The sequence below is a fragment of the Durio zibethinus genome, chromosome 4 (genome assembly GCF_047325235.1).
Source record: "Durio zibethinus cultivar Kanyao isolate XHJ-2024 chromosome 4, ASM4732523v1, whole genome shotgun sequence".
NCBI classification, from domain to species: Eukaryota; Viridiplantae; Streptophyta; class Magnoliopsida; order Malvales; family Malvaceae; genus Durio; species Durio zibethinus.
In genome coordinates, this window is record NC_143165.1 from 14,875,983 (window position 1) to 14,889,614 (window position 13,632).

The 13,632-nt window shown below is 27.5% G+C and overlaps 1 protein-coding gene across 1 annotated transcript; it reads right to left on the reverse strand.

Moving 5' to 3' along the window:
• Positions 1–3,274: 3,274 nt before the first annotated feature.
• LOC111288440 (ethylene-responsive transcription factor ERF062-like) lies at positions 3,275–5,146 on the reverse strand. The gene has a single exon (XM_022879326.2). It carries the CDS (start codon positions 4,911–4,913, stop codon positions 3,666–3,668), a length of 1,248 nt encoding a protein of 415 aa, XP_022735061.1. The 5' UTR covers positions 4,914–5,146; the 3' UTR covers positions 3,275–3,665.
• Positions 5,147–13,632: the final 8,486 nt, after the last annotated feature.

A 13,632-nucleotide genomic window follows, 5' to 3' on the forward strand; every position in this document is an offset into this window, starting at 1 on the left:
TAGGAAAAAGTTGAAAATATCAATTTTCCTTAAGAATAAATTTTCAAAAAAAGATTTTTTTGAGGAAAAGTTGAAAGTATCAATTTTTCTTAAGAATAAATTTTCAAAAAAAAGATTTTTTTTTTAAGAAAAGTTGAAAGTATCAATTTTTCTTAAGAATAAATTTTCAAAAAAAGTTTTTTTTTGAGGAAAAGTTGAAAATATCAATTTTCCTCGAAATTAAAAGTTTTCAAAAAATATTTTTAGGGAAAAGTTGAAAGTATCAATTTTTCTTAAGAATAAATTTTCAAAAAAAGGTTTTTTTTGAGGAAAAGTTGAAGGTATCAATTTTTCTTGAAATTAAAAGTTTTCAAAAAAAATATTTTTGAGGAAAAGTTGAAAGTATCAATTTTTCTTAAAAATAAAATTTTCGAAAAAAAGGAGGTTTTGAGGGAAAGTTGAAAGTATCAATTTTTCTCGAAATTAAAGTTTCAAAAGAATATTTTTGGGAAAAAATTTAAAATATCAATTTTTTCTTGTACAAAAGCAATCATTTTTTTTCTTTTTAAAATTTTTCTTAATGTCAAATAATCCAACGATGGAGCCTCTGCAAGTGAAACAATAATTTTCTTGCATACTCTTGAGGTGAGGAAATTTTTCTCAAATTTATGCTAAAAGTATTAGAGTCAATTGAAAATAGTTTCCAATAACTAATTACTTGATACATTTTTAAAGCTTATTAGATAACACAAAATTAAGCTGGTACCATCTTTTAATGGACGTTGTGAGGGTATTATAACCTTCCTCATATGTAATCGAACTTCCAAACCATGTTCTGATTAGTAGACCTGAACCTATTCTTTTAAGGACCCTTAAATTTAGGTGTTCCCTAAAAGGACAGATTCTTTAGGTGACCAATCACACCTAGATAAAAAAGATTGGTGGTGACTCCCTTAAGTCAATGTCTAGCGATAGATTCACGGATCTAGACGTTATGACAATAATAATAATAATAATAAAGTTCAATATATCTATTCCAAAAATGTTATACATATAATAAAAAAAAAGAGAGAAAATTTTTTTTCGATGATAAGACTCCAAGAAATCCAAGTAGTGATTCCCGAGAATTCTTTAAGTAAGAAAAGATTTCTAAAATTGCCAAAGTATTAGAATATTTAGAAATTCTTTTCAATGCAAAGATTTTTATTTTTCTTTAATTTATACATTTAGAAAAAAGGATAAAAAATATAAAATGTTTATAAGAATATGCAATTTTTTTAGGAAATAAATTTATTTTAAATATTAAAAAAAGATAGATATGAAATTTTTAGGGATCAAATCTAAAAGAACTTCGAATAGTGATTCTTTAAAAATCTCTAAGTAAAAAATTTCTTTTAAAATGTTGCCAATGTATTGGAGAATTTAGATTAATCTTCGATAAAGATTTTTCGTTTTTTTTTAATAACATAAAAATTATTTTTTTAGAAAATATCATTTGATTTTAAACTATAGTATTATAATTTATGGCTTTTTAATATAAATATTGGAAGCAAATATGAACCACTGAACATAGGATTTTTTAGAATTTCAAGTAATGATTTTTAAAAATTTCTTAAGTGAAATGGTTTCTTTTAATATTGCTAAAGTATTGGAATATTTTTAGGGATTTTTCAATATGTAAGGTTTTTATTTATTTTTCAAGCATACAAAAAAATAAAAATGTTTTTAAAGAAAATTAATTTTTAAATATCAAAACTAAAACCCCTTTTAATCAAAATTAAAAAATAACATATAATTAATTGGTACCGTTTTAAACAGACGTTGTGAGGGTGCCAGTCCTTCCCCACGCAATCGATTTATAAACTCAAACTGTTTTTATAGACTCAAAATTTATTTTTTTAATAAATTTTAATTAATTTTAAATTTTTTTTACAAAGATAAATTTTAATATGTGATCAATAATACCTGACAAAAAAATTTGATGACAACTTTATTTTTTGTTTTCAAATTCGTCTAGTGGTCCTTCAAATCATTGCGACACTTGGTAATTCCTCCGCATCTTCAAGAACTCGAACTTCTTTGGTTTCTTCACTTCTTCAATTCTAGTTGACACCTTCATCGAAAATAACGTCTCTGGAAATTATCAATTCTTTTGTCTCTGGCTTGAAAAGATGGTATCCCTTTGATTCTTCACTGTATCCAATGAAAATGCATTTTTCTCCTTTCTCATCAAGCTTCTCTCGTTTCTCTTTTGGAATGTGGGCATAGGCAATGCAGCCAAAAATTTTAAAGTGATCAACTTTTGGCTTTCTGTTGAACCAGGCCTCCTAAGGAGTTATTTTCTCTAATGCCCTTATGGAAGATCTATTAAGTATATGAACAGCTATGTTAACAACCTCAACCCATAGATATTTTGGCAATTGTTTGCCTTAGAGCATAGCTCATGCAATTTCAAGAATTATTCTATTTTTCCTTTCGGCAACACCATTTTGTTGTGGTGTATACTGATTGGTAAGCTCCTTTTTTATGCCATGCTCCTTGCAAAAATTTATGAATTTATAGTCATTGAATTTTCCCCCACGATCTGTTCTCAAAATTTTGAGAGAATGCCCACTTAGCTTTTCAACAAATGCTTTGAATTTAACAAAACATGAGAAAGCATCCGATTTTTGTTCAATAAAATAAACCCACATCATGCGGGTATAATCTTCAACAAAGAGAATAAAATATCTCTTTCCTCCTAGAGTGAGGTTTCTTGAGAGACGTCATATTTCAGTATGCACCAAATGTAGAGGAGCTTTTGCTCTCCAAGATGTTTTTGTGGAAGGCAGTCTATGCATTTTTTCAAGAATACATCCTTCACGAAGTTTCTTTTCATATGATAGAGATGGGAGCCTAATCACCATATGCTTTTGATTTAATAATTTAAGGCCTTAAAAACTTAAGTGGCCGTATCTCAAATGCCAAAATGTGGACTCACCATGCCCCCAACATGAAATTAGATAGAATACGATGCTAGGGCCTCTTTCCAAGTAAGTCCAATTGGATATCACCAAAGCACTCAAAAAACATCGATATCTTTGATTGAACTGTAATATCATCGTACTCGGCCGCTTTTATAATGCCTTGCTAACAAGCAAAACAAAAAGAAAAACGGAAGGATGTCAGTACCTGTGCTGCCAAATTTGGGGTAGTTGCCTAGACAACGGGCCTCAAGAACCATTAAAACATTCTATCTTTTTATTATAGGCTTTTGTAATTTACAATGGGCCCATTTCATGATGACCCTTTCCACTCTAAATTTTGTCAGCTTCTTATCTCTGTACTCTATTACCAAACTGCTAAAAAAACAAAGACAACAATGGTTTAAGGTCCAACATCTTGATTCTGGCACAATATAAAAGTTGTAAAATCCAATTAACAACATTAATTGCATAAACAGAAAAACTTGGAATCAGAATGAAACCAGAAAGAAGAAAGTAAAAGGAAAAAATAAAGAGGACAGAACAGGAAATGAACCAAAATATTTGGCCTGTTCTGTTCCATATGGAAATTTTGATTGACTATGTGATTATATGCTACGAAAAGCTGATATAAATATACCAGATCAAAGATTAAATAAAATAAGACTGCAAAATATGAATCACATTTTTTTCTTTCAAATGTATGAAAATTAAGGGCAAATTTCATGAATCTGAGATCAAAAGAGCATCCCAGATCATATCCATGTCCAACGAAGGCATTCTACTTAACTGTACAGCATCCACATCTAATGATAGAATCTCCTGAGTTTTCTTATTAATTTCATTCACTTCAGATCCTGCATTTATCTCCAGCTCAAATTGCCAGTCTCTTTTCGCTGTGTTTTGGTTTAAATCGTTGACTTTTGCCAGTGTCGGAGATGGATTATTGGACTTCTTGTTAGCATAAATGCCTTGTGATATTGCTTGCAACTTGGCTTCAAGAAGTGAAGCTGTGTTTCCATTTAAAGAATTGGGCTTGAGTTGATGCTTAAGATCTGGAAAATTCAAATGTGCATATTCTCCCCTCAACATGTATGCTGCTGTATCATATGCTATAGCAGCTTCTTCTGCAGTGTTAAAGGTCCCTAACCAAACCCTTGTTCTATTTCTTGGTAGCCGTATCTCTGCGACCCATTTTCCCCAATGCCTTTGCCTTACCCCTCTGAATAGTTTTCCAGGTGATGATCCTGATGGCAATGAACGTTTTTGGTGCTGGTTCTGCAATCTGCGTCCACTGTTCTTCATAGGCTGAGTCTTGGTACTGCTAAGCAAATAGTCACTAAAAACTTTGGATGGATAATTTGTCAAACCCTGGTTGATTCTAAGCCATTCATTGCCTGGTTGATCTTGAGGCATGTGGAATGGAAGGTATTGAGACGAGGTCGATGCAGGTTCACTCTTCTTGCCAATGGAATCAATGACGCTTGTGGATGGATCTAACATGGTAGGTTCCTGCAAAAACAAAGTCAAATTTGGGAATTCTGATGTGGTTGACATGGAAGATGGCGAAGTTGGTTCGGTAACTTGAGATTTGTTTAGTTTTGGGAGGGATTCCAAAAAGTTCATAGGCGGGTGGACAGAACTAAACCCTGAAACAAATGAACTTGAATGGTGTTCAATGACAACATCCTGTCTGATAAATCCAGGAATGTTTTTCAACAAACTGGCTCCAGGAGCCTCCTCTGCTGAAGAACTGGAATCGGAACTTGAAAGCAGCCTATCAAGTGATGATGATGATGAAGACTTACTTCCACTGCCACTTCCATTTCTGTGACAAGCAATCCTAGTTAAAGCACCGCAAATGATTGGATCATTGAAAATTTTTGGACCTCTTGTCGTACCATTAATATAAGACGGCCACTCCTTGTTCATGAAGGTTTCCGTTTTAGGAAATTGATCTTCCACACTCATAATTTTGGCCGAAAACAGAACAAAAATGAGAAGGAGATAGAAATGATGCAAATGAAAGTACTACGCTTTATGTATTAAGCCTAAGTCTGAAGGTTTCTGCTAAAGCTGACTAAAATAATATTTATTGAAAACTTTTATGTTCATAAAAGCAAAGTTATCGTCCGAGTCAGATCTGCCTTTTGTTCAAAAGAGTAAGGTCACCCCACCGACCAATTTCCCTATAAATTCGTGCTAGCCAGTCTTTATGTTTACAGATAAACCAATCAAAAACTTACAGATCAGATTTTCTTGGCTTAGCTTTCATCTAGGGTTCTTAGATTGTGTATATTCTCCCATGACAATGACTACAAGAACCTCGAGCTCCTTTGCTTATTTGGAGCTAATTTTAATCAACGACCGTGTGATTTTCGCAAACACTCACATGACTTATTCTTTTGTTTTAGGGGGTGTTTGGTATGGTATAATTGTTCACTTTTTTTGGATTTTAATTGGTGGAAATCAAATTTTCATGTTTGATATGTTACATTTTTTTAATGTAAATTTCTTATGTGCATCAAATTTGCATAAAACACGGTAATATGATTCCCCTATAAGGGTGAAAAAGTTAATGTGTCTTATTGCGAAAAAGTAAACTACACTTTCTCATGATTTTAATCAATACTTTCTTATGTATACTAAATGCTGTAATGTTATTTTTTAACAATTTAATTTCTAAAATTCACATTCATAACAATCGCATTCCATTAAAACCATGACATAGGAAGGCACCAAACGCAACCTTACATTATAATTTTAATTTAAAATGAAGGTTAGACCTTACAATGAGACAATAATTAATTGTTATTATAGTTATTAGAGCAGAAAAAAAAATTTGCAGAGTAAAGTCTTAAATGTTAACATGATATGCTAATTGCACAGTTTCAGTCTACGGCGATGGATTGAGTTAGGTCAACCTTATTCATAATCGGTTCTCAGGGTCTTGTATTACAGGTAATCAGGAGAGAAATTCATAGTTATGTCATTAGCACAGCTTCATTATCAATATTATCATCAACATAATAATTAATTTTAAATTGAGCAGGACTTGCTTCAAAATTAAATTAATTATGTTTTTCAATGAGGAAATCATGGCTTATTTTTATAGATCCAACTCATTAATTAAATTAAAGACAAGGCTAAACTCATGAACTTTGGCTTTTTTTGAAGCATCATCACCTGCATTTTGAGATAAGTTTGGAGCCACTTAAGCACATCGTCAACTCCAGGCATAAGCGTGCAAAAGGGAGGGCAGCCATCCGCCCAACCCCTTCAAATTTGGGCCCCTAATGATTAGAAACGCGATTTGGGTGGTAAATTTTGCTGTCATCCTTAAGCTACTTGTTTGAGTCAATGCCACATGGAGTAACCATTTCCAGGTAGGAAAAAAATTACCATGATGGAAAGAGAGAGATTCCAAGAGTTTCTTTAACTCACTTTTTGGGCGGATTTGATTAAACTATTCTCTAACCAAGTTCTTCCAATGGGTGCAGTTGTTTTCTCAATGTTATTCAATAGTGCCAGCACATGCTTTTGGCATAAGCTAAACACATGCTTATTCCTGTCTAATAGTTGATTAGTAAGAAGCAGCATGAACCCATGTTTCTCTATGTTGCTTTTGGCTTTTTCTCTTTTTCCTTTTTCCCTTATCAAGCCATGGTTTCTTTATTCTTTCCTGTGTTTTGGTTCTCAAAACAAGAAAGAAAAGTAGAATAAAAACTCATCTATCTCTGCCGATATCACTATAGTGCTTTAGTTTGGAAAAAATAAATGTAGGGCTTTGGCATGTGAAACTGACTTGTTCAAGCAGTAGATGACAAATCAGGAATGGTGTTAAGTACCAAATCATGATGTGGTTGTGACATTCCTTGTTTGTAACCTGATCTCTAGTCTCTTCCAAAACCTGTCAGTGTTTCCCAACCTGGAAGATAAGGATCCTGAGGCCAGATAGTTGATAATGATTTTGCCTTGTTGGATAGCTTGTTTTCCATTTAATTACTTACTAACTAATGCTACTAATGAAATCGAAATTTAGTTTATTTGGTTCATACATTCGTCCAAGTGGTATTAGTAGCTATAACCCTCACTCCCAAGTTACGGTCTCCATTTTCTTTATGTGAATATTGTCGATTAATACACCTAGTGAATCAGGTAGCTAATCTTTAGTCATTTTTTCTTTTTTTGGAAAACACAGAAAAGAAAACATTTATGGTGGTATGGCAAAGGATGATCTAAGCCAAGACAAAGACTCAAAACCGTAAACTGTTTGTTTTGATGTTCCTTTTCCTATCTACTAAGATGGTTTGATCTCATCAACTGGAACTTATGTCTTGTGGAAGATACTAGAAGTTTTAAAAGATTATTAATCCTAAAAATTCCGTCATAAAATAGATAAGTACATAACTTGCTGGAATTGTTAACTCAAACAGCAAATTCTTTTGATTCTAAGTTTAAGACTAAAGAGTTCCATGCCATAAAAACATAAGATAAGAATTCAAAATTTAACTCAATTGATTTTTATAATTACTTTTAAAATGTGACATCTAATATATATATATATATAATTCAAATCTTAGCACCTATAACTTTTTTGCTATCTCAATTTACAGTTTTTTATAAAAAAAAAAAAGTTTAAGAACTGATCCAAAAGAATATAATAATTTAACTGTATATACAACTGGGAGTGCATTGCATAAAAGTTCTAGTCATTTATGTATTTATTTATTTATAATAATTTAAAGAATATTCTGCATCTGTGGTCAGATGTAAGAGAGAGAGCCAGAAGCTTTGTCCCTTGTTAACAGTTTCTGGGATGGTTGCTTCTCAACCTTCACCAAGTATACACACATAGATACATACATATATATATATATATATATGCACACACATATAAGTTTGATGACATTACCAATAAACTATTTGCTCTTTTGGGGGTTTACGCTAACCATAAAAACACAAAGTAACATCTTCAATGTCTGGTGCAACTACTCCTCGCATTTTGACTGAATAACTTCCCTTTTGCTTTTATAATTATTCCAACTTTTCTTTATTTCTAGCATTTTATTATTTTTTTTCTCTAGAATTATTCCTCTTAAATCTATCTCTTATAATTTGTACAATTATTTTAAAATGCTATTAAGCAAATTTGACTTGTAGAGTTCAAATCTCAATATTTATAATATATTTTTTTATTTGAACCTTTTTTATATAAATTGTCAAGGTAGTGACTCAACAGATAAAATTCATTAATCATTCCTAACTTTACAATTTGATTTCACTTTCGTCTTTAATTTCTGAATTGTTTCATTTGATGAAATGGTTCTATTTTGACTCATAACATATGAAAAAATTTATTTTTTACGTGGACAACTCATTTTAACAATGTAAGCAAAAGCCTTTTAGATAGATCAGATGCCTATATTCATCACTTTTTTTTCCAATATCCAACACACATCAAAATTCGACAAATATATACGTAGACAGCCAGCAAACCCTTGAAGAAGATATAATAGAAAACCTTATCCTTGCCCTTTGGAAAACTAAGTTGTACTTACCTGTGTATCTCTCCTCATCATAATCATCATCACTTCCACCTATACAGAAACTTTAAAAAATAAAAATTAGGATTGATATTGCTCTTTTTATTCTTATTTTAGCAATCTATGATTATTATCGTGATTTTGATTAGTTTAATGATGGCTACAATAAACAAAAGTTAATGGGATTTGAGAAAATGTTTTGAATTTAAGGTGTCCACAATTGCATCTAAGAGGTCAACTAGATGGACGAAAAAGATGGTTAAAAAGAGCTACCATCAAGCCAATTAGGTTGGTCCATGTGCCATAATGTTTGCGGTTGTGGATTGCTAATCACAAATTAATTTTATTCTATGAATATGAGATTAATTGAGTTAATTAATTAAGTTTATATTCGATGCATTAATTGTGTATAAATTTTATATATTATCAATAAATCATATGATCTCACTTAAAAAAATATATAATATTTTTAAGCCCTTAAAATAAGCATATGCAAATTTAATTTTTAAAAATTGTTTCGGGTGGCATTGCGTAAAAGCAAACTCTAGTTTATTTAATATATATATAAACTGTAATTAATTTTAAAGTTTATATTTAATATACTATTAATATATAATCATACAATAATATTTCATAACAAAATTAATTTTAAAATTTTAATATCATACAAAGCATATACATTTAATTCTAAAAATATATTTAAAATTAATTTCTTTATGAAATATCATTGTGAGATATTATATATGGATAATGCATCAAATATAAATTTTTAATTTGGCAAAAGGATTGTAATTTTATAATAAAATAATTTTTTATTTTATCAAGTTTCATTTCAGGCAAATTAAGTCGGTTTTTTCCAATTAGATCAGATTTTGCCAACAACAAAAACAACGTAAAAAATTAATAATTAAACTAAAATCAACAAATCCATACATTAATCGACATATATACTTGAAAAAAAATTAATATAATATATATTAAACCAAAATTTTGCAGGATACACTTAAATATGAAATTTAAAGATTTATTAACATCTTTCTTATCAGAAATACAGAGTCTCATATAAAGACAGAATATAAATGTTTATTTATCTAAAAAAGCTCTCAAAATTCTCTTGATTTCCTGCTAGCGAACAAATGACATGAATCAATTAATATTAGCTGTGGGGTTTAGTACTTTGTATGAACTCTAGTTGTTTTATGTGGGCATATTCATTTCCGTTTGGCATATATAAAAATCCTAGGATAAGTTTGTTTACTTCAACCTTGTATCTTCAAATGAACAAAGAAAAAAAAAGTTTTAGTATTCCCTAATTAATCACTTGTTTATGTCATTGACTTGTTCTTTTCTTATTTTATTTTTGTCTTGCTTGACCATGACCACAATTTAACAAACAAAAAATTGATGGTGAGAACAAAAGCGAACGTGGAAATAATTAAAATTTTTACAATTGTTTTTTTAGGGTAGTTAAGAGTAGACAAAGTTACTTGTCTAGTTCGCGAGTCAAGTTTTAGACATAAATTTTGGAGTTTGGATCTAACCTGATCCATTAGAATTATTGTTTAATTAATAAATTAATTTTTTATTTAAATTGGTTTTTGAAAATTAATATTTTAATATATTTTGCCTGAGCTGTCTAGATCTTGAGCAAAGGATTTTAAATTCCAATCCCACTAACTTGAGTCAACTTATGGATTGCTCTAGCTAGGGGTATAAATGAATAAAATTTTTGATGAATTGTTTTTGAATATATTATATTTTTATTTATTTATATTTATTTATTAAATTTAACAAATAATTTTGAATAATATTTTTATATTCGTTTATTAAACAAATCGAATACGAATAGATATATATTTGGTTTATTTATGCTCGTAAACAAACTTATTTAAAGTTCATTTAAAACTCATTCGTTTATTATTCATTTATAATAATAATAAAATTATATTTTTATCTTTTGTTTTAATTCTATTTTAAAATTCATTTATATTCGTTTGGATTCGTTTATATTCATTTAAGGTTTTTTTATTTAAATTTGTTTGTTTATAGTTTATTTATTGTCCATAAACATGTTTGTTTATATATATATATATATATATCTGTGAACATATTTATTAATGTTCATGAATGAGTTTATTTAATTTAATCTTATTAACTACAAATCAAATGTGAAAATTTTACTATTTAAATGAACCAAGGTTGAACAAATAGAATAATTTTTTACCAAACATGAACCAAGCTTTAACGTCTCAAAAAATAAATGAACAAATCATATATATACTTTCATTCATATTCGGTTCATTTACAGTCTTAGCTCTAGTTAAGAGGATAGTTACATGAAAAAGAAAAAAAAACTGTTGTGCAAAAAAGAAAAACTCTATAATTCTCCAACTTATTGTTTGGGGGTAATATATATATATATATATACATATATATATATATATATATCTTGGTTCATAGAAGGGTAAATGCCAGTACAAGGAGGAAGAGGGATGGCGGGGTTAGAATCCACACACACGTCTTTCTTAAAACCTCTTAACGACTAGGCCAAGAGGTTAAAGACATTTTGATCAAAACTTGACTTTCCTTAAAGTAGTTTTTGTTATCATTTTTAAGATTATTACGGTTATTTTATGTGATAAGATCACCAAGGTGATTTGATCGCTAGTGGTATTATATTCTATGTTCGATATAATATTAAATCACTAGTGCTTTTAAATCACTATATTTGGTATTATATGAACAAATAAAAGATACAGTACAAAACATCCAAAATAATCTCATAAAAAAGAAAAATATTTAATACTTATTAAATCAACAATTTATTAAATAGTTAAACATTATTTATAAAAAACTATAAAGTATAAAACAATTTTGATAAAAATAATTTCTAAAAAAATTATTAAATAAATTTATTATATTTTTTCTAGTCAATATAAATTTATAACATGAAAATCTTTTTTAGAATAAGTGATTAGAAAACAAATTTTTCAAAAAATTTTTAGAAGTCAACTTTTTTAGAGTAATATTAACTATATTTTTTTATGAGGGTAAATTAGTTAGAAAATAATAGTAAAATTACTTTTCCATAATGATAAAACTTTCTATTATTTAGATTAGGAATTAAATCATTCTCTAAGACAATGATCTTATCACTCTATTGACTTAAGATTATTGACACGTAGAATTTCTCAATTACTACCAAACAAAGTGAAGTAATTAATATTTTTAACAATTTATTTTTTATATGGGATCCACTTGATATTGAAGGTACATTACGTGTTTAGGTTTTTCTTTTTTCTTTCTTTTTTTGACTAATAAGGATCACAAAACAGTCAGTATCCAATTGATTTCTATTCATCTCAATATAATAAAAGTATTTTTGTAAAAAAAATTGATATTGAATCAATTCAAGTTGTTATAGAATCAAAAACAAATTAAAAATGAATTTATAATGCTTTGCCCCAAACCATGTTATGATATATATATATATATATATTATCTATTTAAATGTATATATATTTTCACCAATTTTTTTCTTTTTTGAAAATTTTGTATTAATTAGATTTTACACATAAAAAAATAAAATAAAGAAAATCTATTTTTTATAAAATATGTTTGATAAGAATAAAAAAAAATCAACGTTTGTATCTACTATCACTATCATTAGATTTTTTTTATCTTTTATCTTTTTATTTTTTAAATTAAATAAATTTTTTTAAAAAAATAACAAATAAAAATAACAAAATAAAAAGTTTTAATATGTGATGACACACGCACAACCATATAATATAGTATAAACTAGATTGCAACCCATGTGATTTACGAACAAATTTTACCTATTTAATATGGGTATATATACACAAATTAGTTTCTTTTCAAAACTATATTGAAATCTTCAAAATTTATAACATATATAAATTCATATATATTGATTTTTCATAAAAAGACTTTTTGTAAAAAAATTAAAAAAATGATATATCTTTCTTTTAGACCATTTTTACCTATAATAATATTTATATACCTGCAATATTATATCAAATAAAAATAAATTATGTTTTTTAAAAAAAAATGTATATATTATTGAATGATGAATTAAATACTAAAACGAGTATTAATATACTTTTACTTTTGTAATCTTGACCAAATTGTTATACTAAATATGAAAAATATTAACAGATATGTGAAAAAAAGGAAAAAACTAAATTGAAAAAAAAATAATTTTTCATAAGAAGAAAATTTTAATAGTAATAAAATATATCTTGGAAAGAAAGTTGTCAATCAAATAAATAAATTGCAATAGAAACAAAATATAACTTGGTAAAAAGTTGCAAACCAAAAAAATAAAAAACTGATATAACACATTATATTTATAGTTTTAAATTTATAATAAAGCTTTTGAGTGACAATAGATGATTTTCAAATAAGTTTTTTTAAATTTAAAAGGGCTATAATAGGTGATAAAGACAAAATCATTTTTTTTGTATATATTTAAAATATAAATTTGATAATTAAAGTTGATATAAATATAATCTTTTTAAAGGTCTTATTATTTAAAGATTTAATATAAAAAATTGTTTGAATATTCAATGTATTATGTAAATTTTTTAAAAAATAATTTTTTATTGATTTAAATCAAAATAATAAAAAAGGTTATTGAAAAATTGGAATAAACTTAATCTTCGTAATTTTTGTACATGTTGAAAATTTTTTATAACTAAATAATTTTTTAAATAAAATTATTTGGTAAAAAATTAAAAATTATTTATTATAAAGATAAAATTCATTGTTCAAAATTTTAATTTTAAAAAATGTATTTATAAATTGATTAGATTTTCAATTATAATTTCAATAATTTTAATATATGAATAAATTTAAGATTATTTAATTTGTAACTAAAAGAAATTATCTTACTTTTTTTAAAAAATTATCTTATGTATTAATAAAAAAATTTTGCATATCTATGTGGCAGACTTTATTAGATGTTTCTGATGCAATATCTATATATATATATATATATATATATATATTTATGTTGGGGTTTGTTTGTAAGACCAAAGAACGTGCCCGGAAAGCGGCGTGGATGGCACGTCAATTGATGGACCTCATCCTTAGACTGATGCTTTTTTTTATCCTACTTTTTT

Bases quoted from the DNA above. Each gene is read 5' to 3' on its own strand.
- LOC111288440 (XM_022879326.2), bottom strand. From the start codon at position 4,913: ATGAGTGTGGAAGATCAATTTCCTAAAACGGAAACCTTCATGAACAAG.